A 26,116-nucleotide genomic window follows, 5' to 3' on the forward strand; every position below is an offset into this window, starting at 1 on the left:
TCTCCCAAATGGGTTGTGTAGCTAGATAGCTGTAGGTAGCTCCACATCATTATTGGTAATGTAATATTAGATAATAGCTATTTGATCAATCTAGCTATATGTTACTATTTTAAATTGAGAGGAATGACAGACTTTTTTGAGTCAGACTTTTATTGAAAAAGAAACAGGTCTCAGAACATGCAGCTATAGTTATTTTCCATCCTAATAGCTATAGCTAATAAGAGCAGGTTGGTTGGTCTGAAATTTTAGAGATTTCTATTATTGCGGTCGCGTTCGCGTCATAATACCAATCACGATCCAGTATTCAGATTTAGCAGCCATTATGAAATGATAGACATATGCCGTAATCATAATGTTTTTGTGGTGAAACCTTCATAAATACAATAATGGATTTTTCAAGGAATTCTTCTTTTTTTAGTCAAATTTTTAATATGTTTTTGATATTTCATAATTTTTGCCATTTTGCGACATTTTAACGTCAGAATGCAATGTAGGAGGACACTTCGACTGCAAGAATAGCTCAAATCCAAGTTTAAGATGCCCCAGAATTGCCCGACTCCCTTTCTTGATGAAGAGTGGAACAAGCTACCTAACTTTATGAGTTGAAGTTTTCCACCAGCAAGCTTTTTTATTTCAGCTGGAAAACAATTGGGAAAAATGCTTCTGTCTGGTCCCAGTTTATTATTATTTATTTTAATTTTAGTAGAACCACTGTACATATATAATGTAGATTTTAGAAATTATAATTAAAATGTAGCATTGCAGTCAAATGAAAGATGGGCAAAGAGAGTGAGCTTATAACGTCTATAAAAGAAGGAAACAGCCAATATGTTCGAAAAGTACTTCAAAAGTATCGCAAAAGCAGCAGTGAGTGAAAATTTATTTTTTAAATATTTGTATAGCTTATTTTCTAATAGCTTTTATATTCAACATAACAAAATCAATGTTTTTGTCTCACTGTCCTACAGCTTCTTTCATAGCGTGTCAATACTTTCTTTAATTATAAATTATTTAAAACTACTCTTAATGTTATTACATCAAGATAAGTGCAAATTATTAATTATTTAAATTTTTTTTTTTTAAATATTTTTTTCTTTTGTATATATTATCTCTATCTTATTTCAACTTTATACAAAGCCTTCTCTAAAAAAATAATAAAGACATTAATTTAATTGCTTATATATACATTTTTTTATTCTTTAATGATATACCAATCTGTGAATTGATATAGAAAAAAAAACTGTCTTCTGATTTTTTTTAAAACATAAGTTTCTATCAAAATAGTATATAATATAAAGGTATAAGGTATGATATTAACTAATATTGAATTGTTTAAGACAAAATCTCATGAGACATATTTTATTTAAGCAGATTTTAATTTTTTTTGATGAGTAATTGCAACTTAAAAAATTATTAAGTATAATTGTTTGTTTGTTTTGCTCTTAATAAAAACAAACAGTCATGTGTTTTTACTTCTGACACCCTTAGTATTTTGTTAAATGAATTTAGAAGTTGCAATAAATGCAAAATTTATACTAAATATGCAATAATAAATTCAATACATATAGTTAAAGTATAAACATACAGATTAAAAATGTCAAGCTAATATAAACCTTTTTTAATGTTCAGGAGACTGTTTGTTAAATCCTAATAAATAAGAAGTTAATCCTTCAACAGAGTGGATTATGTGTTTTACATACATTTTGTTTGTAGTAAGCTTTAACATTTAACCCAGGGTCCAAATAAGTTTCATTTGCAGGAACTCTACCTTTTTTTGTACTTTCTTGTTGAAAATTTGTTTTGTAAATAAATCCTACAAACAAGTGACAAAATTATATTTCTATTCTATATTTGTTATCTTTTTGTTTTTTCAGAAAAAAATGCAAGCAAAAAGTCTACCATTAATGTTGCTGATACAGAAGGGTAAAGTAATTTGTGAAAAAACATTTTGAATTAATAAAACATGAATGAAAGTTCAAAATAAGACATCTAATGTATTGCATTTTCCTAATAATTAAATCTTTGTTAACTACTTTTTTCCCATATTAGAAAGGAAGACTTGAATGAATGAACATCACACATTATAAATCCTTGTGATTTTCTTCACTTTTTTGCGTTTTGAGACTTATTTTTTGTGCAATTCGATTAAAGAAGTATGTCGGATTGGTACATTCAGAACTTGACCTACATTGATAATAGTTTTTCCAAGTGAAGTGGCTATCCAGGGTGTAATGCAGTGCTCTAAGTAGCCATGAAATGGCTATTTTCCAATTTATTCTGAATCTCCTAATTCAATAGTGAAGTTCACTATATTTACTGCAATATAAGGAACTTATTACCCAATAAAAATTGTAAAGGAATAAGATTTCATCACCTATCCAAAACATCAATGAAGTTACCATTTGTGACTTACAGTGACTATTTTAAATTTCTAGATTATGCCCTGCCATAAAGATTTGGAAATAATAAGTTACCTAAGTTTCTTTAAAAACATTCTTAATTCTGGGTGTTGTTCCAATTCTGAGTGTTGTTTCTAATCTTTTAAGCATTCTGATTTAAGAAAACATCTTTTTTACAAAGTACCCAAGAATTGTCTGATTTTTACGACTTACATAACAAACTGCCTACATAAGGTTATAAAATCTTTATCTTGTTAAATGTGTGAGAAAAATTGTACCTTTTAAGAGAAATCTAAATGCCATGATCAATACTTATTAATTTCATTGTATTTAATTCATCACAGATGTACAGTCATCAAATTTTCTGTTTCATTTTGATATGATTTTTTTTTAACTTTGTAGCACAAGAAATTTATTGTTTTTACAGTTTTACAGCCCTTCACCATGCTGCTCTTCTTGGAGATGTTGAAATCATCATGGCCATCATTGAGATGGAGGGCGATCCAAACAGCAGAGATAAGCAAGGTATAGTATTATTACTTTTCTATTTATGAATGTTATATATAATTTAAGCACACTTTTATTAAATAATATGGTTGTAAAATGTAAAAAAGAATATACAAGGTAAATATCCATCACAGCCAATAAACCTTATAGCTGGTTATAATTGTGTTTCAAATTTTCATTTTGTTTATCATCCACTCTTGAGGAGGGAACTGCTTTCCCTTTAACTTCATTTTCTGCTATAGCACAAAAACGTTTTTTGTTGGCCCGTCCGCACTTAATCTCTAATTATGTTAAAGTATGCACACACTAACAAATAAATTTTTAAGCCTTTACATTTCAAAATAGATAAATTTGTGTTAATTTATATACATCAACTTTTTCCGCAAAGGTCAATTGGCAGACCTTATTGACACCTTTGGTTTTTCAAATTTTTTTCTGCATTCAATACTAAAAATCTGTAACATATATAAAGCTAAAATGAACAATGTCACTTTTATTCTCCTTTTTTAAAGACAAAGTTACAAAGACTGACTTCCAATAGAACATGTCACCTTTAATTATTATATCTTATTTTTTCAATAGGAATGACACCCCTTCATATGGCAGCATGGGCAGGAAAAGATGCAACACTTAAAGCATTGTTAGAAAACAGGGGCCTGCCAAATCTTCCTTCATTTAGTGGAGACACACCTTTACATTTAGCAGCACAGCATGGTTACGCTGGATGCGTAAGTATATATTTATTGAAAATAAGATTGCACTTATTAGGTTCAAAATTGTTAATCACTCCCGCATGTGGCAGTTGCTGTAATGGTACACAAGTGTACCAGTTATACCTCTTACTAATGGGTAACCAGTAAAAGCATTTAAAGAGCAAAGTGAGAATTAAACAAAAAATATAGGAAATTTTACACTACTCATACCATTTTTACAATACCATTTAAAAATTGCTGGAGTGCTACCTTTACACTGCTAACATACCGTGCAGCACTTATCAAGATTTGGTTCACAGTAGTTAGATTTGTCAGCCACAAACAAATCAACTACACTGTATGCCACATGATAAACCTTAGCCATTTTCAACTTATCCATCCTGCTGTAAAATATTGAGGCTAGAGAGTTATTTTAGCTGCAAAAAGATCAGCATATGGTGCTGTCCTTTATATAGCATATGTGGGAAAAAACAATGATGTTACGGAAGAAATGTGCAAGAAAAATAACTTAATGTCAATAATTTCTTTTTTAGGCCAAAATATTACTTGACAATCATGCAGACGGTGCTTTTCGAAACTCTAACTCTGAAACACCTTTGGATTTAGCATGTCAGTTTGGACATTCTACTGTAAGCTGCATCGATTTTTTTTAGTTTACATTTTATTTATTTTAGAAAAACATTATTTATCATGATCTTTTCCTTCTTTTTTCTAAATGTTGTTACTTTTTTTTATTACTTTAGTTTCGAAATTTAAGACTTTTATTTGATTATTTCGAAATATTGGCAATCAAGGAACTTCAGGATTTTAAGATTCTTTTTAGTATAGTAGTCTTACCAAGTACTCTGATTAGACCTAAATTTTTGGATTATACCTAAATTATTTGATTAGACCTAATTTTTTCAAAAAAAAGGTTGCAAATCTCTTTTTAAAATCAGAGAAGCTTACAAGATTTTTCATCTTAATTCTCTAGCAATACTATGTTGAAATGTATACATTGATGAGATTTAGCACACTAAAATGATTTTCTGGATCAATTTTAGGTTGTTAAACACCTGCTGACCAAGGAAAAAGTTGTTGAACTTCTTACATCTGAAATATCTGATGCTAGATATAAGTCCCCATTGCATTTATCAGCTAAATCAGGACATGATGATATTGTTCAGTCTTTGTTAGAAGCAGGTGTTGATGTAAACATTGAACGGCCAGAAGGTACACCATTACACCAAGCTGCATTGTATGGTAAAAAAGATGCTGTCTTACATTTGTTGAAGGTTATTAATTTTTTTAAGTTCTTTTTTAAACTCTAAGTTAAAGTCATTATTAAAAAGTTAAGATTAGACACTAATCTAAAATTTTATACCTTACTGAAAGGCAAATATTACATTATTGCAACAAAATCTATTTTCTGTTTTTTTGCTGACTACCCTGAACCCACCCCACAGATTTTTATGTAAGCTGAAATTTCAAGATTTTTTAAAAAAATTTTTTTTTAAAAAATGCAGATATTTGTTGGAATGGCATAGATAAATTTTGTTTTTCAATTTACATTTACTTTTTTGTTTTGATTTGATTGTGCTTCATTGTTTTCTCCACTAAATGACAAAACTTAAACCTGCAACAACAGTCAGTTTTATATAAATGGTGTATAAATATATACAGTAATTTATCACAAGATTTTTATACAAAAGGCTGGTGCAGATGTTCATAGACGTAACAGCAATGGTTTGATGGCATTAGATCTTGTGAATAGATTTACAGCTTCTCGGGCTGGACTGGAAATCAAGCAAATGCTAAGAGGTAAAATTGTGTTGAAAGACTTTTAAGAAGTATAACCTACAATTTGTTGAAAGCATTAAGTTGGATGTATACTTTGGGGGATAACATTTCCTAAAATCAAAAAAAATTAACAAAAACTTGTGATTGACGCAAGGAAGTGAATAAGCAATATATAATAATATATAATAAGAAATAAATTTGGTTAATAAAATTTTGTTAATGTCACATACAATGCCTAAAAAAGACTCCATAATGGTAGTTTTTTGCTTTACTGCTGTAACAAACATTGACTTGGCTCATAAGCTAGACTTTATTAATTAGACTTTATTAATCAAACTTTCTCCACAGAAAGATAGGCATATTAGTGAATCTTCATATACCTTATCTATGGTAAACCACAAACATCACCTTATATTCACCACGAAATATAACCTTTTTAAATAAGCCACTTTTTCACATTTGTTTTTCTAATTGATCAGAAATGACCTAACTTACTGAAATGAATCATTAGGAAGAAAACCAAAATTTTGTTATAATGTCTTGTTATAAATAAAAAGGCAAACAAATATTCAATCCTTCCAAAATGGAATGTAATTGATCTAAACAAACAATTCAATCATTCTGCAGCTGTATGTATTAAGTTAATAACACTGTCTTTATAGAGGCAGCAGGTGAAAAGGTTGCTTATGCACGTGCAGTTTCTGATTATAACAATCAATATGATGACACCTGCTTGTCCTTTAAAAATGGTGACAGTATTGCTGTAAGTGACTTTGACTTCCTTTACCTAAAATGTTTAAATAAGAGTTTAATCAGAAGAAAAAAATGCAATACATAATAACAAAAATCGTTTTATGTTCTGTAAGCGTACTTAACAAAAATAATAAGTAATAATAAAAATCAAAAAAGAGAATATAAAAGTTTACTCAGGAAAGTAAAAAAAATCGAGAACACAAAAATTACACTTATTGCTTATCTGATTAGTATAAATTTCTATGTTACAGGTGCTTGAACAAAATGAAAATGGACGGTGGAAAGGATATGTTGTGAACTCTGAGGTATTTCTAGCAAGATCATTTCGATATTAAATATATCTTCTTAGAATAAGCATGCACTTGAACCATGATCACACTTTCAAAGTATTTAAAATTGATATAAACAAAGTTGTGTATAATTTTTTATTATTTTATAAAATACATTGAGGATAAAGTGTCAGGATAAATATTATCCATATTTAACATAAAGACAGTATTTTGAGAACAAATAATTTTTTTGGTATTATTATAGACTGAAAGAGATGGTTACTTTCCTGCAATGGCTGTTCACCTCCTAAATCCATCAATTAAAACACGATCGGTTTGTTCCTCAAGTTCTGTCGCTTCCAATGAATCAAGTGGTAAGGGGTATTTGTTAACATGTTGGTGTATCAAAAAAATAATAAACCGTCTGACTCCATCACTTACAGTATTTTTTTGTGTACACCCTTGTTCTTGAAACTTAGTAAAATTGATGGTACTTTTATGTAGCAAGAAATATATTTTTAGGAGGTATATATATGATCATTTTTTCTAAAAAATTGGAAAGTAAAATTGCTCTTTGTATAACCATCAGTGATTTTTTTATAAGTTAGTGTGAATTAAAATATCGTTTAGTATCTGTCATTGTTTCATTGATCATTTTATAACATTAATTTGACAATAAAAAATATTAAGATAAATGATATAAATATGTGAGTAATGTAAAAAAAAATGGCAGATGAAAAATATAAGCAAAAAATATTAATATACTTTTTTTAAAACCACTATATTTTAAATAATGAAATGCTGTTTCTTTATGCGGGTACAAAGAGGTGTGCATTTTATGTTTTAGTTTGATTCTCTGTTTGTTGGTTTTGTTTAGTTATCACTCTCAAAAATCTGTCCTCTCTCTTTTTATATATCTTATACAAGGACTTGGAATAAGGGTTAACGTGATCAGTAAAAATAAAAAACAAAATTTAAAATAACGAATTGAAATTTTTCTTAAATTTTGCCGAACATGATCAAGTAGTGTAAAGTAAGTTTTTATCTGCACCTAGAATTTGGCTAGTTCCACTGAGTGGTCAGCAAAAGAATACAGTGTACAGTAGTTGTACTCAAGTGTTAAGTCCCTCATGATTTATATTCATATTAAAGATGTGAATGAGCAATCACAAGGCAACTTTACAGTTTAAAAACTACAAATCTATACTATCACCGTGGAAAGTCCATTGTTTCTTTAGTATAAATAGTTAATAAAAAAATCGGTTTTTGATACCGAAAAGATATACTGTATCCTTAGTTTAGAGTTTACTTTCTTTGTATCAGTATTGCATGGCTTGATATTAAGAGAAAAAATTGGTTTTGAAATTGCTTCCCCTTATGTTTTTGAATTTCAAAGAAAGTCTTAAGCCATTTTGTGATGATCGTTGTTGTTTCTTATACTTGACCTATTAGGAAGAAAATTTTTAAACAATTTCTCTTATTTTATTCCCAGTGTGTAATATTTTTCATTTTTTGTAAATGTAACTTGTATTATTTTTTTTAGGCCGATTAAGCACTTCAACAGTCTCTTCAAGTCCAGAAAAAAGAATCGAACCAGGTAGTGTAAAACTGTTATAAGTAATCCAGTAAAATTCTCCTAACTACTACTTCATACTAAACAAGAAAAATTTATGGCTTAAGCCATCTTTAAATTAATTCGCAAAAAGAGCCTTGTTATAGCTAAGTTTATGTGTCCACTGATTGACTGTTGAAAATTGGAATAATTCATTGATTATTTGGGCTAGTAGTTCTAAAAATCAAGAAATTTTACCAACTACTTTGTCTTTTTTTATTTTCATAAAATGTTGCTCTCTATTTTGAAATCGCTTAAAATAAAAGTTAGCCTGTTTGGAAAAGCACACACATTGACAGCAAACTAGATTCCAATCCTTGTTACAAACTTCAGGTGTAGCTCTCACTCATGCTTAAGTGGTGAAGCCAGTTTCTCCATGTATTTGCATATTAATTCTCTCGTAAAACTGTATGACACACATGTTTCAAAATAATGCATTATACGTGAAAACCAGTTTTTTTTCTTCGTAAATAATTATTATGGTAACAATATTTTTTAGAAACAAATTTTCTTAGCACGTTTAAACACCCTAGAAAATTGTGCTTCTTTTTTGCCTCTATTGAATTGAAATATAAAAAAGTCAGAGGCCAGCCAAACAGCTGACTTATTTTAAGACCATTGAAAGAGCTTGAATCGAAAATTTTGCCTAGCATGGTCCAAGTATATATTGTGAGCTATATCAACTTTGTTTAGTATCACCTCCTGCTCAACCAGTTGGTGTTGTTCCGATAGGAAGTTTCGATCTGGTTACACTAGCACAAGGTGGGTTATCGCTATTGGTGATTATGATTTTTGAATTTTCCAGTATTTCATGTAAGAGAAATATTTTTTACATTTTTCTAGTGCATTTTTTATGTGTATATAATATAACATATTCACTAAGAAAGATTGATGAAGTTGCCATAACATCACTGTAGCTATTTTTGTTTTATTACTTTTACCTGGCAATTCATCAAATATGTGATTTAAAGAAAACACAAATTATTTTCGAGGATAAAAATTATGCCTATTTAAGCAACTTTTTATTTTTAAATCCATGAAAATATATTCCAACTGGCGACCATGATATACACATTATTGCATTATGTGAATAGTGCAATATTCATTATTTTTACACAATCTTTTTAATGCAAAGTCAGAAGATAAGCAATAAAATAAAATTTGTTTTTCTATAAAAATAAGGTTTCCATGTCACCTATCAACATGCAATTCTTCTTCTAATCAGACATGAAAATACGATCCAGTTGGCTTGGTTTAAATGAAATAGTTTGTCGGTACAAAATAATTGTGTCCTGGTGTGCAAGAAAAATATGTATTGCTTGACTATTATTGTTGTATAAAATGGTTGGCCAGTGGTTCTTGTTCTACATAATTTCTTGTCAGACAGCGAGACTAGATAATGTGTTTATTTTGAAGGACATTCGGTGATTGATTGATTAATCGATTGATTGATTGATTGATTTGTAAATTGATTACTGTTTATGCAGCACCGGATGCTACATTGATAAAACAAAGCAAAAGAAGATATAGATAAGAAATACATTAACAAATAATTTTCAGGCACTGATATGTTTGTGCTGATACCTCTTTGAAAGGAAGAAAATTATGGATAGGTGTCTCTGTTACTAATATAAACTGTCTTTACTATCTGTTCTATGTTTTAACTGATTGAAAGCCATATTTTCAGTAAAAATCTTTCAGACATTTTTATTATCCTTGTTGCTATGGTAATGTGTATTTGTTTTTCATATTAGGTTAATAAAAATTCGCCGCAATTACATATTCCTAGACAGAAGATTATATCATATTTTGGTTCAATTGCTAATTAAAATTTATTTTCTTCTGCTATCTGTTCCCCTGGTGCAGAGTTTTATAAGCTAATTACAGAATAAACGAGACAGCTAGGATGATGTTTGCCTCTTTTATCCCCACATTATTATGGCAAGTTATAGCAATACTTTCAGAATAGTAGAAACTGCAATCTTTAGAGGCATAAGGTTTTGTCAAGTTTGTTTTGGCAACAAAAACTGAATTCCCAAAGCAATGAAAACAATCAGAAGAAAAGATTAGGATTTTTTCTTACAGATTTTTATCATTGATGAACCAATTAGAGATAATTGCTGACCTGAATTAGCTTTATTTGACTGCAAAACAGTGTTAATTTTTGAAAGTAACGCAGACGTTTTGTGTAGTTTTGTTGTTTAATTCTAATTCTGTTTTTTTTTCTGTATTTATTTTATATTTAGATTTACTTTTTATATTAAATTGTTAGGTGCCTTTTGGCCTAAGTAAGTAAGCCTTTTAGCAGGGTATTGAGGTTCTCTTGTGGAAATGCACATTACTCTTTTGATTTCACAGTGGTAGGAAAAATAAACTAGATCTCCTGGCAAGTACATTTTTAATCTCCCTATCACCAACAGTACTTTTTTGACTGCTTTGATGTTAAAGCGTTAGTATAGCAGGACTCTTAAATAAAACAATCCATTTTAAAATTCGGAATTACTAGTTGATTTTTTCTTCCTTCTAAAGGATCTTGTACTTTCTTCTGAAGGATCTTGTACTTGAGTGGGTAGTGAGACAACTGAACTATAATCGTGTTGAGATTTCTCACATTATCCAAGACTCGTTCGTTTAGTATCCAGGTTTTTGTTTGATGGAGAGGATTCTTGCTTTGTGCCGATAAAAATGTTGACATGTTCAAGTACATCTATTTTTTCATATACTATTTTTTTATAACCAACCCTATTTTGACAAGCCTCGGGTTGCTTAAGATTTTGCTGATGTCAGCTTTTGGTCTTACTTCTGTCTTAATGTGATCTAATGACCAAAAAGTAGTTAGAGCTTAATTTTCACATGAGAAAAGTTCATACGTTGATGAAAAATTTTGTTGAGTGCCTAAGCAGTAATGTAGAATTTCAAATGTCTATATTCAAATGTCTATATTCGAATGTCTATATTCGTTATTTTAGACTGACGAATTTTTAAAATCCAATGTTATAGTTTAACACTTAAATTTTCAATAATTTAGTCTGATTTGTTTATAACGTATTGCTTATAAAAAGAACATATAAACACACCTTTTTACAAAAAACTTACTTTTGGTAAAGTCTTAGTATTTTTAAGCTCGGTCGGCACTTAGACCTCGGATGATATTCTGCGGTAAAGCCCGGAATAATCGGTTATTGTTGTATTAGGATTAATGAGACAAAATTAAGCAACCGTTAAGCAACTCACCACGTTAAAATTTTGAAACATTTGAATACTACACTTTGCAAATTCTTAGGAACGTTAAAATCAAAATTTTCTACTTAGCAAATGAGGCTAAAGTGAATAATGCTTTAAAGAATATGAGAATATTGACCGTTTTTGTTTCGAACTAGCAGAGGAACAGATCATCTTCGGTTTGTGCAGCTTATTACTATTTTGTTGTGAATTTTTATATTAATCAAATATAAATATATATAAAATATTTCAGTACTTTTTAAAGAACTCATGCAACGTGTATCCAACGAATTTCTTTCGTTATCTAAACTCTTTTTAAAAAAACATTGTGAACTCGCAATAACACGATAGACAGCATATAGTTCTTGTAGACTGATTGTATGCATATGGGTAGTTTTGTGTTGTCTTGAAGAACTGCTGCCTGAAGCGTGTTACTTGCTCTCAACGACGCAAGCTATCCTGTAAAATGTTTTTTTTTGACAGGAAGAGTTACATTTTGCCGATAATAAATATTTATTTATCAGAAAGGTGGCAGAAAGAGATTGAAAAAACACTACTTCTTTTCTTTAATACCACGACCAAGGGGATTTTATCATACATATTACTTCAATCATAATAGCCCCTTTGGTAGACACTTTAGTCTGCTCCACCTTTGCAGCTTCTTCTTCGCCTCTGCAGCCTCCCCACAAACGATTTTGATCTTATTTCTTGTTCCAGCACCTCCCATTGTGTTGTGCTTTCATAATCTTTCCCTTCAATACCAAATAATAGGAAATTGTTACGATGTATTAATTAATACATAACTAAATAAATAAAAATAAATTAAAAAGGAATTTGTTTACCATATTTGGTCAGTGTTACCATTTTGAAAATGGCTATGTCAATAATGAATGAACAAAGTTTGAGAATGCTGGAACTACTTGATCAAAGTTTGTGTATGTATTCCAAAGTTTAAAATATTTTTTTTTAAAATTGAAGAAGGTTTGTATGATGTTGTGAATGTAAAGAATGTATGAATGTCCGTTCGGTACAGTTGACATACAATCTAGAAAGGTTTGAAAAGCTTATAAAAAACACACTTGATTTGGAGATTTATTAGCTTTGTAGTTTTTTTTCTGCATTTTTATTTTTAGCGGATGCTGAGAGCCATGCTCCGCCAAAACAAACAGCTTCTGGCAACCTCCCTACTCGTATGAGCAGTTTTAAAAAGAACGCGCCCAGACCTCACCCGGTCGCAGTGCAACCACCTAAAGCTCCGGTAAGGCAACAATCTATCCCGAAAAGTCCACCAAGATCACCACATAGGCCCGTTGTAGAAGACACGTCGCATACTTTCCAACATGGTTCGCAAACGCTTGGTCGGCACTCGCTAAAGCACAAGCCTCCGCAACAACAAGAAGAGAGTCGAAACAGAACTTCGAGTGCTGGTTCAGCCCAGCATGATCTCGCTAAAGCATTGCTAAAGGTAAGTACAACCTTATCATAACGAGTAAGACGATTATTGTTTTGCACACGTTTTTATATAAGAAATTAATTTACAAGAATTTACTACTAAACTTGTCGAGATTTAAGTAACTTTGTTTATTTTGTTGTGAGAAACCTTATAGAAATGAAAAAAATGTTCCGTAATTAATGACGACAGTTTTTTAATAATTAAAGCAAGGTATTTCAACATGTTTTAAAGTAATTGTTATACATATTTGACGTGGTGTCTATGCATGTACCTAAAAAAAAATGTCTCATTAGTCAATTATAAATACCTTCTTCACCAAATTCCAAATGCCTAAATGTATGCGAAGAGCGAAGAAGGTAATTTTTTGCCCTCTTATATTAGTTACAAAGACTAGCTCGTGGCAAGCCTCTTCCATATAATATAAGATTGGTATTTTTTAAGGGGAAGAGAGGGGGGGGGCTTCCATCTGGGGAGCTTCCATCTAGCAGGCTGCTTCAGGCCCTGTAAAGTTGGGTGATTCGCATATGCGCATTGTAAGTTCATGTCTAAATAAACTCTTTTTAGGGTTTAAATAAACAGCAAGCTAGCAGTCAAAAGAATTACACAGAGGCGCAGAGTGATTCGGGGACATCTCCTGCTATCAAACAACCTTCTGTGGTGGGTTGTACTACGGGTTACGACACAGACAAAAATAACGTACAGAACACATTGACAATCCATGAAAGTTATGAAAATAATTTAAAACCGATACTTGCAAAAAGCAAAAGCCAGGACTCTACTTCTATAAATAATGTACAGTCGTCGAAGATGGAGAGCGGCATAAAACAAAATGTAAACTACGTGAAATTTGCGTGCTCTCCGGTAGAAAAACGTACGTTAAAATTGAATATAAACGCTAGTTTTGAAGATGAAAACGCTCCTCAGTTACCCATTAAGCGTGAAAATGCTCCCCCGCAGTTGCCACTAAAGCGTTCTCAAACTCTCCCGTCATCCTATGTACGTCCAAAAGATGAGACCGATAATGTATCACCGAATACGCTGTCAGTCAAGCAAAGAGGTAGATTGGCGCTCTATGAAAATACGGACGTGATAACAGGTAATGACTTTGCGACTTTAAACTCTGAGGGGGAGAGTGATTAAGTTAAACGTGATGTAGAGCAAGGTTAATGATCTACATGGTAACTTCGAGAGCTTTTTAATTTTATAGGCAAACAATTTTATAGTTTTGTCACTTTTCAGGTCCGTCTTCACCAAGTTCTCCTAAGTCACCAAATTTACATCCTGTCTCATATGCGACAAGTGGTAAGTGCAAAGTGTACATGTAGGTGACAACAGCTACGATGTCGTGCTTGCTCTAATCATTTTGCGCATTTTGACATCACCATGTTGTAACATTGTAATTATTTAAAGCAAATGTAGCTGTTGTCATGACTACGAACTCCTTGCACACACGCACCACACTAATAATGTTAATGTAACACAAGAATATAATTATGTGACACTACGAATTTTTTAATTTCCGTACAATGTATCATACAAAACCTTCAACTTTCCATTCACCGCACCAGTGAAATTCTGCGTATTTGCACCTACATATTGTAATTTTTTGTATTGTATATGTGACCAAGGTATATCATATAAAACGTACTATTTTTCGCGCCTATTTTCGCCAGTAGGTAATTTTATTTTTTAGAAAGGTTTTTTCTATAGTTTATTGCAAAAAAACAAGAAGAATAGAAAATCTCGCTATAATTTTTCGCGCATACAATTTTTTGCACATTTTTACGCCTTTTTCGATTAATGAGAATTTCTACGACGTTTAATAAGTATGATCACCATAAGTTTATTTATTAATTTATTTTTGTTGTTCAGGCTCGTTTGTTTCACCATCAGAGAAAAGGCTATCAAAAGTAAGTTCACAAATACCCATATTGAAGCACAAATACCCATATTGAAGTTTACTTAAAATGAATAACATGGCTAGTGTGTAGTATTAGTAGTCAGGTATTAGTAGTCAGGTATGCCAATGCATATCGCGATAAAGGGTGAAGTCATAACATAAATCCTGGAATATAGAAGCGATTGGATAAATGAATTTTCAGATGAGCAAGTATATAAACAGCAGGGCGCGGTATTTTGTCGGGTGGAGTGGGCGGAACTCTTTTTATGACTATATGAACAATTTCTTCACGACTTTTTTTAGTACGATCAAGAGCTGATGGAGTGGTTAACTGAGCATAAACTATCCTGTTATTATGATAATTTTAAAGATCATGGTTTCGATATGGTTAGCGTTCAAGCTATCACGCCTGATGTAAGTTTTTGTGTTGATGTCAGCATGATTCAGTGTTATATCTCCCTGTCTCTACTTTCCAGAGAAAAAAACTTTGGTAAATGTATGATAAAAACATGCTACTTTTAATGTTTATGACTTATTTGCGCATTTTATTTTTGAGTCTTAGTCACGTTATTTATTGGTGGTAATGTTTGTCCCAGTCCTTTTTCAAATACATTAACATATTTTATGCCTCGTGTAAAAGAGGTTTAGGCACTAACGGAGGAGTGAAAGTTTTTTGAGCCGTGCATGGAGAAGCAAAGACGTTTTTTTCAATGTTTAAATTTTATTTAAAAAGTGAGAGTCGTATTCTACTCGAGTTTTTTCGACACCGCCGCATTGACGCTCTCCATCGCAGAGCTAAAGTAGAGAATTTCTTTTCCCTCATTCATTTGTTATTGCATCGTCAAAGGAATTTGTTATTATTTTCCTCTTCTCCATATTTCCGTCCACAGTAATATATTTTGATTTTGCATCGAGAACATCAGCGCTTTTTCTCATAGGTGAAACATATAAACAACAGAACGCTGTTATCTCCCGTAAAAAAAGAGAATATAGAAGAATCTTTTACCTTTATTTATAACCAATTTAACTTGCATAGTCCTGCTTTTTCTAACTACCAGAATGCGCGCGCATATACAAAACCTTGCAAACTGTTGTCAACATTCGCATCTTTACTTGTTAGTATTATTATCCATCTTTCAATTATGTTTCTTTTTTTTAGGATTTAAATGTTATTGATATTCATAAAACTGGACACAGAAAGAAATTACTGTCAGAAATCGCCAAACTTCCTCCCTCTCATAGAATACCCAATGAAAAACCGGTACGCTGTTGTTTTTCCCACTCATTTCATGACTCTTATTATGCGCATGCGCAGAAGTTATGTTTGCATACCGTTATTTACCTATTTAGTGCTTTCTATTTTAATAGGTCCCCGGTTTGGATGAGCGCCCTTGGGCGGGTTTTCGAATGCTAATTTAGAGTTGCTTATTTAAATAATGCTGGAAGAAAAGAAAAAATATCCAATAAGCGTGTTCTACAAAAACGATATTTTACATTTTAGCGCCTCATACGCTTAATCAAGCGTTGGCGGTATGTGGAAATAAAATTCCAATTCACCTGGAAATTTTGTGCTAGGATGTAAGATAGAAAACTTCTGGCACTTCTCACTTAAATTGACTATATTTGCCCATTTGTTGTAAATACATACTTTTATACAAGAGAATTCCAAAATATATTTTATTTTATTTGTTTTTTAGCGTGATGTTGGCTCGTGGCTTGGCCAGCTAAATTTACGGCAATACGAACCGAATTTTGTAGAAGGCGGTTTCGACGACATCGATTTTATTAAAGACTTAGACAAAAATGATTTAGATATGATCGACATTAAAAAGAAAGGCCATCAACGAAAGTTGTTGTTAGCCGTTCAACGTTTAAACGATCTGGAACTGACAGCTATTCTCGACCAAGCCGTGGCAGGTAGGAACTATCATTTATAGCGCTGTTGTTTTAAAGTTTTCTATTTTTTTTAACAGTTTTAAGGCTTACCTCCTCACACTTCGAGAAAGCTTAATCTCGAAACAGTCATATAATATTGCTTTTTCAAAAAATATATCTCCTTTTGATTTGCATTTATAGCGATTAAATAAATGAAATGTTTTCGTGAAAATCAAATTCAGTAAATCAGCCATCTTGAATAAGTCCTTCCGCGCGTGAAGCGGCAAACATCATAGCTATTTTGACGTCATTAAGTTTTGGTCGCAAAATGGTCGACATTTTATCTAAAGTCTCACTGTCTGTGTTTATAGTCGATAAAATGCAGGGCTTTGACGTACACGTATTTTCTTTGTTTGTCTGTCCGCAACAAACACGTTGTGGAAACACGAAATGCGATATTTTAAGGACGGGCAAACCCGTGGATTTATCAACGGACTACTGACTAATATATCTGATGGCAGAGGAGAAGAGCAGTTTTTACGATTGGTGTTTACCAAAAAAAACCTTTGTCTTCTATACTAATATGAATGTTTTGAGAAAATATTTTTTGGGTTGTGGGAGTTAAGCTTTAAATTTTATTTATTTTTATTATTTTGTACATATTATTTTTGTTGTTGTTACTTTTTTTTACTGTTGTTTGTCTGCTTGTTTGTTGTTGTTTTAAACAACGTATTCATAAGTTAATTTATGTTCCAATAATTTATTATTTTATTTTCCGCATCTTCGTTTTGTATTTTTTTACATTAGTCCTATTTTTACGCCTGTCGTTATGAACCCTATTTTGCAAGTATCCAAGATCAAACGCTCATGCGCAAACCCGCCCTTTAACGCCACTCTGCCAAAATTAGGCCCATTAAACGCTGGCGTAAAAAAGCGAAGTTTTTTATCCAGTTTACTTTGTGTTTTGATTGACATTTTTAAAAGACGATCAACCATTCTTCCGTTAGTTTTGTTTGTGCATGTGCCTTCGTTCCCAGGCCGCTAAATCATCTTAGTTTTACTACAAATCAGAAGCCTGGGTATGAGAGACCTTATTTCTTCTGACAGTTTATTCATAAAAAACGTTGAATCTTTTATACCTACGAACGTTGGGCATGTAAAATTTTGTATTTTTATCGAAATATATGAGCCATGCATTTTCTTATTCATTCTTTCACGTTCTTAGGATATTTCTTCTTTTTTTCCTCCGTACCTAATTGTCCTTTTAAACGCCTCTTCTTAAAACTTTAAATTAGTAATTACTGCCTTTCTCTATCAACGCTCACCACATAAAAGGTAGTCTTTGAAAAGAAGCTTTTATTCAACTTTGTTGTTGACTATTACGCAGTCAGCAATATAGTCAGCGCAATAGTCAGCAGCAGAATAGTATTCTTTGTCGGAAAAAGCGTTGTTTTTGGCGAGAGTCTGCGAAATTGTTACTTTCAAAATGTAACAGGCCTCGACTTTCTTTTCTAGATAATACATCGCAATACAAAAATGTTAATTTTGAAATAAACGCCCCCAAACGCCCTTCATCAACTCGGGCATGATACATCTCGGGAGATCAGGAATTTCCAATAATGGCTATTCTCCGTCGTGAGTATTTTGTGACGCAATGTGCTCATGGTCACTGCTTACAATATTAAAAAAGCTTTGCGGTGGAGAGCGTGCGTAAATGTTTCGATACGATCTTTCAGCTGGTGGACAATCAGAATGAGATAGTACGTAATTATTAATGGCAGCTAAAGTTGTGCGAATAGCTTTAAATTTCACTTTTAAACATTGAAATTTCTTATATTTAAATAAAGATTTAGTTGTTTTTGTCAAGTACAAGTACGGGCCTATTAAAAGTCTGACTTTTAATAGGCCCGATTAGAGTTCTCCAGAAAGTCGGTTCTTTAGTTTACCTCCTTGTAACTGATGTAGCTAACTGAAATGAATATGTTATGTGTTCCTTTAAATATTCTATTCTCTAGCTAGCTAGCCAAATAGATAGCTACCTAGCTAGACAACTGTCAAGTGTTATATAATTATGTGAGCAGTTTCCATCTAGATATAAAAATTCTTGTTTTTCTATTTGAAAGAACAGCCTTTATTAGCTATTTGTTGTGTAGTGTAGACGAGGATACTCTGACCAAATTAGACAATCACTTCAATGAAATTTACAAACAAATATAGAACAGTAAGCTGGCTTTTCATGGTTAAAGGCTTTCAAATTGTTTCTAAAAATAAGGGGGGGCTCAGATCTTCAATATGACAATCTTAATAGTGCCACCTAAAGTTTGATAAACAGTGTGACGTAGGTGGTAAATTTTTTTGTAAAGGAATAACTAAATTTAACTGATCATACTAGCACATTGGAAATTTTAAGCCCCCTACTGTGTTCTGTTGAACTAGAAAAAAGTTGTGTTCAAATTTTGAACTGTATATATTTTCTAATTTCTTTAAGATTCTACCTTTTTTAATCAATAAACAATTACGCAAAAAATTTACCAAATATACAACTTGTGTAGATTAGCATCGAGCAATCGTAGATGTTTTATATATGTACAGACAAAATTTTCTGTTGCTACACCATCTATATCTTATTATGACATAATTTAATTTATTAACTTAATTTATTCATGAATAACAATTGTAATAACAATGAATAATGACGTTGGTATCTCCTCCATACATGTTATAAACATTTATTAATAAAAGTGTTATTTAACAAAGACTAAGTGAGTTCATAGAAAATCCATCAACATGACATCACTAAATAAAGTCAAAGTTCATTAAACTATGTTAATGAAAGATCACTGTGATGACAAGGAAAATACAAGAGATTTGTACCATAAACTTTTTTTTTTGTGATATTTTGTTTTAAATTTAAAGTCACTGCAGATGTTCTGTATGTGTTAAGTAAACATATGTTGAAATATGAGATAATTATAAACTTTCATTCATAATTTTTTGTTTGTGTTTTATGACAGAAAGATGTTTATTCGCATTTGTTGTTTGTTAGTGTTATTGTGAGCGGAAGTGTAATGTAATGTTTTGTTTATTTAAAAAAGTTTTCAGGCATATTTTTATTAAATCTTTGAAACAATGTTAGTGTTACTGTAAAAATTGTTTAAATTGAATTTAACAAGATTGGTTGTGTATTTTATTAACAAATCACTTTTCCATTTTTTCTATAATTCAAATTGCCTTCCTGTTTACTTCACGTCGGCATTCATATTAGCAATTCCTTGGTGCCCATGTGACTTGAAAGGCTGTTTTTTAGACTTTTTTCCCTGGTTTTCTTTTCTATGTGTGCTTTTGTTTTTATTCCAATTATATCTATTTTTAAACCTGTGTTTTATTGAATATATACATGCTTTTTATTTTTATAATTATTACTGGTTGTTAGCTTGTAGAAAAATCAGTCATACATTTTCCGTGAGTAGTTATTTTGTACAGCCTTAGCACCGCTGGAAATAATAGACAAGGTATATCTCTCAATATATGTAAGGTTAGCCATATAAAACATGCACATCTACCTATCTATGGCCTTATAGCTAAAGTGGTTCTAACCCTTGCATTTTGTGCAGGAAACAGGAGTTTAATTTGCCTTGCCAACAATTTAATATGGGCAAATAAATGATACCATGGCTTTGCATCAACCCAAACCATGTGAGAGAAATATGGGTCGTTGGATGTTGGATATTGCAAGGAGCTGCCTGGTAAAGCGCAGACGTTAATTAGGTCTGTGTAGCTCAAAATGATCATTAAATACTCTAGGACTTCCTATCTAACTCATGGCCCTTCCTGGAAATTATAGACAGGGTATATCCCTCGACATTTGCTAGCCATGTAAAATATGCATATCTATTTATCCCTTGTTGTATTTGTTACTATTATAACTGAGGCTAAAATAACTAAAGTTGTAAAAGATTTTGAAGTTGGAAAAGGAATTTTGACCAACTTTAATACCATACAACAAAAATTAAGAATTTTTTATAAGTTGTGGATATTTTTAAGAAAATGGATGACAATTTGGTTTCCTTGTAAAAGTAAATATTATGTCAATATATAACCTATTATAAGTTTGTAGTTTAACCTCAGAAAAGAAGACTTTATTATTATATAAATAAACTTTCTCGAATTTTATTACTTCTTATTTTTAGGCCTGAATTATTTATTTGCTTTTTATTTATTTCCAGAATTTGTTTTACTGTCTTTACACTCTTGTCCCATCTGGTGTATGCACCTGTCTTGTTTTAAGTTGTTACTACCTAAGCTGATGATGAAAAAAAAATCCACAATGTTGGTTCTTACAATTTGGTTAGTCTTAGGAAAATGTTGTTTTACATGTTTATACTCAATAAGTACTCAGTGGTTTCAGTTCATATGATTTAGCTTCATAAATTAGTTTGTTAATTTTAATGTGTCCTGTCATCATCTGTAAGAAGTTGTGGTTTGTAGAACGGTTGATTAATTACTAATTCAGTGAGAAGGATGCTTTATGAGTTTAGTTAATTGCTCTATGATGGAGAGTATTATTGACATTTTTGTTTGGAGCTACCCATGAAATACACTTCTGCACATCGTTGTTAGTTAAATTGTATAAATGTGGGTGTAGATGTAAACCTGTGTGGAATTTGTAGGCATTTCTGAATAACAATACAATATTATGTGAGATTGATGTTGTTTTTTTAATTTAATAATAGAAAGTCCAGTAAGACGTACACCAAGTTTCAACAGAAATAACCACACAGCAGAAATCCAAGAATTCTTTCCAACATTTCAACAAAATATGTCACTTCGAGACGACTTACCACCTCCCTCAGGAGAAGAACAATTAGAAAATGTGCCGAAACATGCACCTCCTTCAGTATCAAAAAAGCCTAAAGCTCCAGTTGCAGTACCACCTAAGCCAGGAGCCCCTGCGCCAAAACCTAAACCAAAGCCATCAGTCAAGCCAATAAATAAACATGGGGAAACAAATGGTGACGTAACAACAAATGTTGGAAAGGTTTCAACAAGGCCACCTGGTGAACTACAGGGTAGTCAAGACGAGGTTGTGACATCATCAAGATCAAGAGGTTAATTTTTTTTACTTATCCAAATCTTTCTCAGTTTAAAGCAAAGTTTTATAACTTAAGGTTTTCTAATTATGAGTTGAAGTACTATTGTGTTAGGTCAAGAATTTCATATTAAAGAATAAGGTGATTTCTGATTAGCCAAGGGGTCCTGTAAAATTTTTTTTACTACTGGGAAATCAGGATAAATTTATGCCAGGGCACAAATAAATTTTCTGTCGTCATTACAGTGACTGTGCTTTTTTACTGGTTACTTCTATTGTTCTTTGCTTATGTATTTGGAAATCCTTCCTTTGGAAAAACATGAATAATTCCCCCATTTAATAGGGTGAGATGTGGTTCACAGTTAATTTTAATTCAGGATTTGGTCTGAGAGATTATTTTATTGTGTTTATAGGTGAATTTGAATTTCAGGATTTGCTGCAACATATTCGTTTGCGTCTAAACTTTCGTATGAGAGAAACTGAATTTTGATATCCTTAAAGAAAGCTTTAGTTAGCTATATGGGCTGATTTCCAGAAAAAAAGAATTCAACATTGTCTTTTAGTATATACATATACTTCTATCAAAGAAATAATACAAATAACCATACTACCTTACCTACAAATTTATTACAGATTTGCAAATCCAAAGATATAAGGATAAGAGCCCTGGAATATGCACAATCTTTTTATAGTTTTAAGTTAATACCCAAAAATGAAAATGGAGGCATTATATTGCCACAAAACTTGACAATGTTTTTTATTAATGCGAAAGATGTTAAGAAAATTAAGGAATGTTAATGTTAAGCATGTATGCCATAACAAAGAAACATGAGCATAGGCTTAACAAACTGCTGCTTAAGTGGAATATCCAGGTAGCCTAATGCTACCTGGATATTCCACTAAAAACCTGTAAAAAATTGGGGTATAAATTTGAGTAAGAACTTTTTTCTGCATTGTAAGACCACCTTGAACTGAACAAATTTCCATTCCTATATCTTCTCATTTATACTTGGAATAACTGTTAACGATAAATCTTAAAAACAAAAATCATTTTATATCCTTGCTGACATCATTATAAAAATATCAAATACGGGCTTCTTTTTAGCATTTGGCAGATTGTTGAGTTGAACCACGTCGTGTTTAGATCAAGCTAAAGTCAAATATGATATTCGTTCCTTTTAAAATAATCAAAAAATTTTAGAATGTTGACCCGGTTCCATAAATTTTTTTCATCCTCACTATCCGAGGTGAAAGTATTTTTTTGATATGGTGACTTTAAAGATTTCACTTGTACAGAAGAGGAGTACATGAATTTTTATATATTCTGTTTGGAAAAGTAGCACAAAGAAAACCATCCTGAGATGTAGTCTTAACATCTATGTTGTTACTCACCATCATAGACTTCAATAAATATTTCAATCGGCATGTTTTCGTCGGCAACAAAAAAGGTCCCATTAAATAACCACAGAAACATTGTATGGTACCAACAAAAATAGAAACATTGTATGGTACCAACAAAAATAGAAACATTGTATTTCTATATGTATCTACCTTCATGTATTTTCTGTTATTATTATTATTTATTTTTAGATTTCTTTAAACAACAAGAGCAAAAAGTTAAAGAAGTTAGCCCTCCTGGTACTATGGAGCGGAAATCTTCAAATGCAGATAAAATTGCACCGCCCCCGCCAATGAATAGACGCCCGTCGTCTGGAAAATCACCAGTACCTCCCCCTGCTGCTCCCAAACCAAAACCTGCTGTTGCACCGCCAGCTACCAAACCGCCTGTGGAAGCTCCCGCTACAACGCCAAAGAAACTGCCTCCTCCTGAACCACCTAAGAGAGCTGGTAGTCTTACCGAACATGCTACTATTATCGGTGTGTAATCTGAAACATTCTGATATTTCTCGTGATTTGTAGAGACGAATATTGATTTATATACTTTAACGGTAAATTATCTTTCAATCGCTCCTTTTTACGTATAATATTTTTTTTAGTTCCTCAACCAGACCTTACCCCGCCACCAGAACCCAGTGCTGAAGAAAATGCGTTATCACCAAGAATACCAAACTTCAAACCTCCACCACCTCCCTCCAAAAAATCAGAATCGTCTCCACCGCCCGATTTTACACCCCCTCCTCCAGAATTTACCACAACACAAGACGAAGATATCCTACCACCACCACCAGATATGCTTATCACTGAAGAACCACAGCCATTACCATCTCCTCCTCCACCGGAAGTGGTTGAGCATACTCCAGCTATAGAGTCCACTCCTACCTCCGAACCTGCCGTAGAACTTTCTAATCCAGCGACCACAGAACCTTCTCCTGCCATAGAACCTTTTGAGCCAGCGCCTGTAACACCTGACCAAATACCTGTCGAAGTAACTCCGGCTGAACTACCACCAGAGGAGAAAAAAGACGAGTATGATAGTATTTGTTTGTTTATTTGTTTCTTTGTTTGTTTGTTCGGTTGTTTGTTTGTTTGTACATCTTATTATTCATTATTTTTATTTTAGGTTTGGTGAAACAGATGACATTATGGCAGGCATAATGGCTGATCTTGACGATTTTAGCTCTCAAATTGACAACCTGTTTTGAAAGCAACCAAGAACTGATGACGAAGACAAGAACTGAACTGAACTCAAATAGTCGAGAAGCATGAGACTCTTGTTTCTATGGAGACGTAGCGCAACAAATAAGGATATTTTGACTACCATAGCTCTCTGAACACGAGAAGAAAAGGAGCAAGCTAAATTGGGACAAATCTTATGAATTTTAAAGTAAACAGTACCAAGGAATTTTAACACTGGTTTTTCCCTGTATAGTAAAAAATGAAATTTTATTGTGTGCACTCAGCTATTTTAGTCGATCTTATTGTATTAAAATAAACTTTTCGTTTGGATTGGGCTAGCATTTGACGAAGCTTTGTTTATACGTTCAAAGTAAGCAAGCAAACAAACTAATAAAGAGGCAAAAGAGTCAATTAACAACCTCGTCTTCATTCCTCTTTTGTTTTAATCACTTGTCTTGAGTTAACGGCAGTTTTTCTTTTTGTAAAATACAATTATATATGTACATATATTCAAAACTAAACTATTATTTCTCACAAAATAAACTAACAACTCTACTGCTCGTCGTCTTGGCGAATTTTTTCTTCCTGTTGTTGTTCTATTTTTCCGTCCTTCTGCGGTTACACGCTAATTTCTAAAAATACCATAATTTTAACCAGGCCTGGAAAACCTGGAAAAATCCACTTGTCCTGGAAATTCCTGAAAAATCCTGGAATTTTGACGAAAAAATATGTCCTAGAAAGTAATCATGTTAAGAAAAATTTTGCAATTCCAAATTCTTTCGGTGTTTTTTTTTTTTTTTTTTCAAAATGTAATTCTTAGGGGGCACATAATCATGAACTGTTGAAAAGGCTTCATACACTCTGAGCGCACTATTACTTCTCCGTTATCCTCTTTGTGTTCTCACTTTGAATCACTTCGGTATTGATCACTACTTCTCTGTCCAACACTAAACTTATGATCGGATTCTAGCATGAAATCAATTATATTTTTTAAATAGGAAAATCACTTACGTCCTTCGGAAATATTTGTACAAACTTTAAGGGCAGCACATCATGAATCCACAGAACCCGATCTGCAGGTCACAAAGCTGAAAGGGTTAGTTTAAAACGAGGTTTGTAAAATGCTGTAACATATTTGGCTTCTGGTGGTCACACAATTATACTAGGTTGTATTTCAAGCATCTTAATGAATTGTTTGTACCCCAAGGGTTTTATTGTGCTTGTGGTCTTCAAGGTTAGTAATTTGTCCCGGAATATTTTGTCCTGAAAAATCCTGGAATTTACATTTCAATTTTCTGTGAACACCATATTATTGTTCTTATTTTCATGTTCTTTTTTAACCTTAAATCTCAGCCTGATATTCTTGTAAATTCTTGTAAAAGGAAAAGTGTGTATCAGAATAGTTGTCTTTTGACTTAGTAACTGACACTTTTGTCAAAAGATGGGCATTACAGGACCCTAGACATATAGATGCCTGCCTAATTTTCTGTAATTTTTAGAAATTCGGCACGGTTAGTCATTGTGTTTTAGAATAGTTCTGTGATCTCAAACAAAAATAATGGAATTTCCTTTCCACATAAAGTTTGATTTGGAATAAATTCAAAACTATATTTTCTTTCGAGTAAATTATTTACATACTTTGAAAACTACAACAAAATTAATTGAGACAACCAAATTTTCACAAAATTGATCAAAAAATAATTCCTGAAAATAATGCCAAATCTTTTAATATAAAATTGATCTCATAAATCAAATTGGACGACATTGCCACACACCAACCAAAATAAGAGGATGGGAAGGGAGATTTGTCTCACTAATTTTGTGGAGGGTTGGAGGTTTTACGCACTCGATACATAATGAGGACTACCTTTAGGGTTTTAAATTTCCCGGGCACAAAATTTCCCAAAGTTTGATGAAGTTTTTACGTTTAGCGTGAATGCCAAAGCCAAGTCAAACTTAAGTATAGGT

At 32.0% G+C, this 26,116-nt stretch overlaps 1 protein-coding gene across 2 annotated transcripts; it reads left to right on the top strand.

Moving 5' to 3' along the window:
- The first annotated feature begins 706 nt into the window (after positions 1 to 706).
- On the top strand, positions 707 to 24,703 carry LOC130648916 (caskin-2-like). Of its 2 annotated transcripts, XM_057455045.1 has the most exons (23): positions 707 to 867; positions 1,875 to 1,923; positions 2,827 to 2,924; positions 3,489 to 3,634; positions 4,153 to 4,248; positions 4,663 to 4,893; positions 5,311 to 5,419; positions 6,061 to 6,161; positions 6,403 to 6,456; positions 6,686 to 6,794; positions 7,964 to 8,017; positions 8,726 to 8,794; positions 12,388 to 12,719; positions 13,272 to 13,803; positions 13,947 to 14,009; positions 14,580 to 14,617; positions 14,911 to 15,021; positions 15,767 to 15,868; positions 16,305 to 16,524; positions 21,216 to 21,590; positions 23,162 to 23,449; positions 23,569 to 23,998; positions 24,093 to 24,703. In XM_057455045.1, the coding sequence occupies exons 1-23, from the start codon at positions 777 to 779 to the stop codon at positions 24,172 to 24,174; spliced, it is 3,780 nt and encodes a 1,259-aa protein (XP_057311028.1). In that variant the 5' UTR covers positions 707 to 776; the 3' UTR covers positions 24,175 to 24,703. The 2 variants fall into 2 exon arrangements, with proteins under 2 accessions (XP_057311028.1, XP_057311029.1); XM_057455046.1 differs by lacking the exon at positions 13,947 to 14,009.
- Positions 24,704 to 26,116: the final 1,413 nt, after the last annotated feature.

Source organism: Hydractinia symbiolongicarpus, chromosome 7, assembly GCF_029227915.1.
Source record: "Hydractinia symbiolongicarpus strain clone_291-10 chromosome 7, HSymV2.1, whole genome shotgun sequence".
In the NCBI taxonomy this organism is placed as follows: Eukaryota; Metazoa; Cnidaria; class Hydrozoa; order Anthoathecata; family Hydractiniidae; genus Hydractinia; species Hydractinia symbiolongicarpus.

Bases quoted from the DNA above. Each gene is read 5' to 3' on its own strand.
- LOC130648916 (XM_057455045.1), top strand. From the start codon at position 777: ATGGGCAAAGAGAGTGAGCTTATAACGTCTATAAAAGAAGGAAACAGC. The intron at 12,720-13,271 runs GTAAGTACAACC...AACTCTTTTTAG, and splicing joins TCGCTAAAGCATTGCTAAAG to GGTTTAAATAAACAGCAAGC. The intron at 14,010-14,579 runs GTAAGTGCAAAG...TTTGTTGTTCAG, and splicing joins TGTCTCATATGCGACAAGTG to GCTCGTTTGTTTCACCATCA.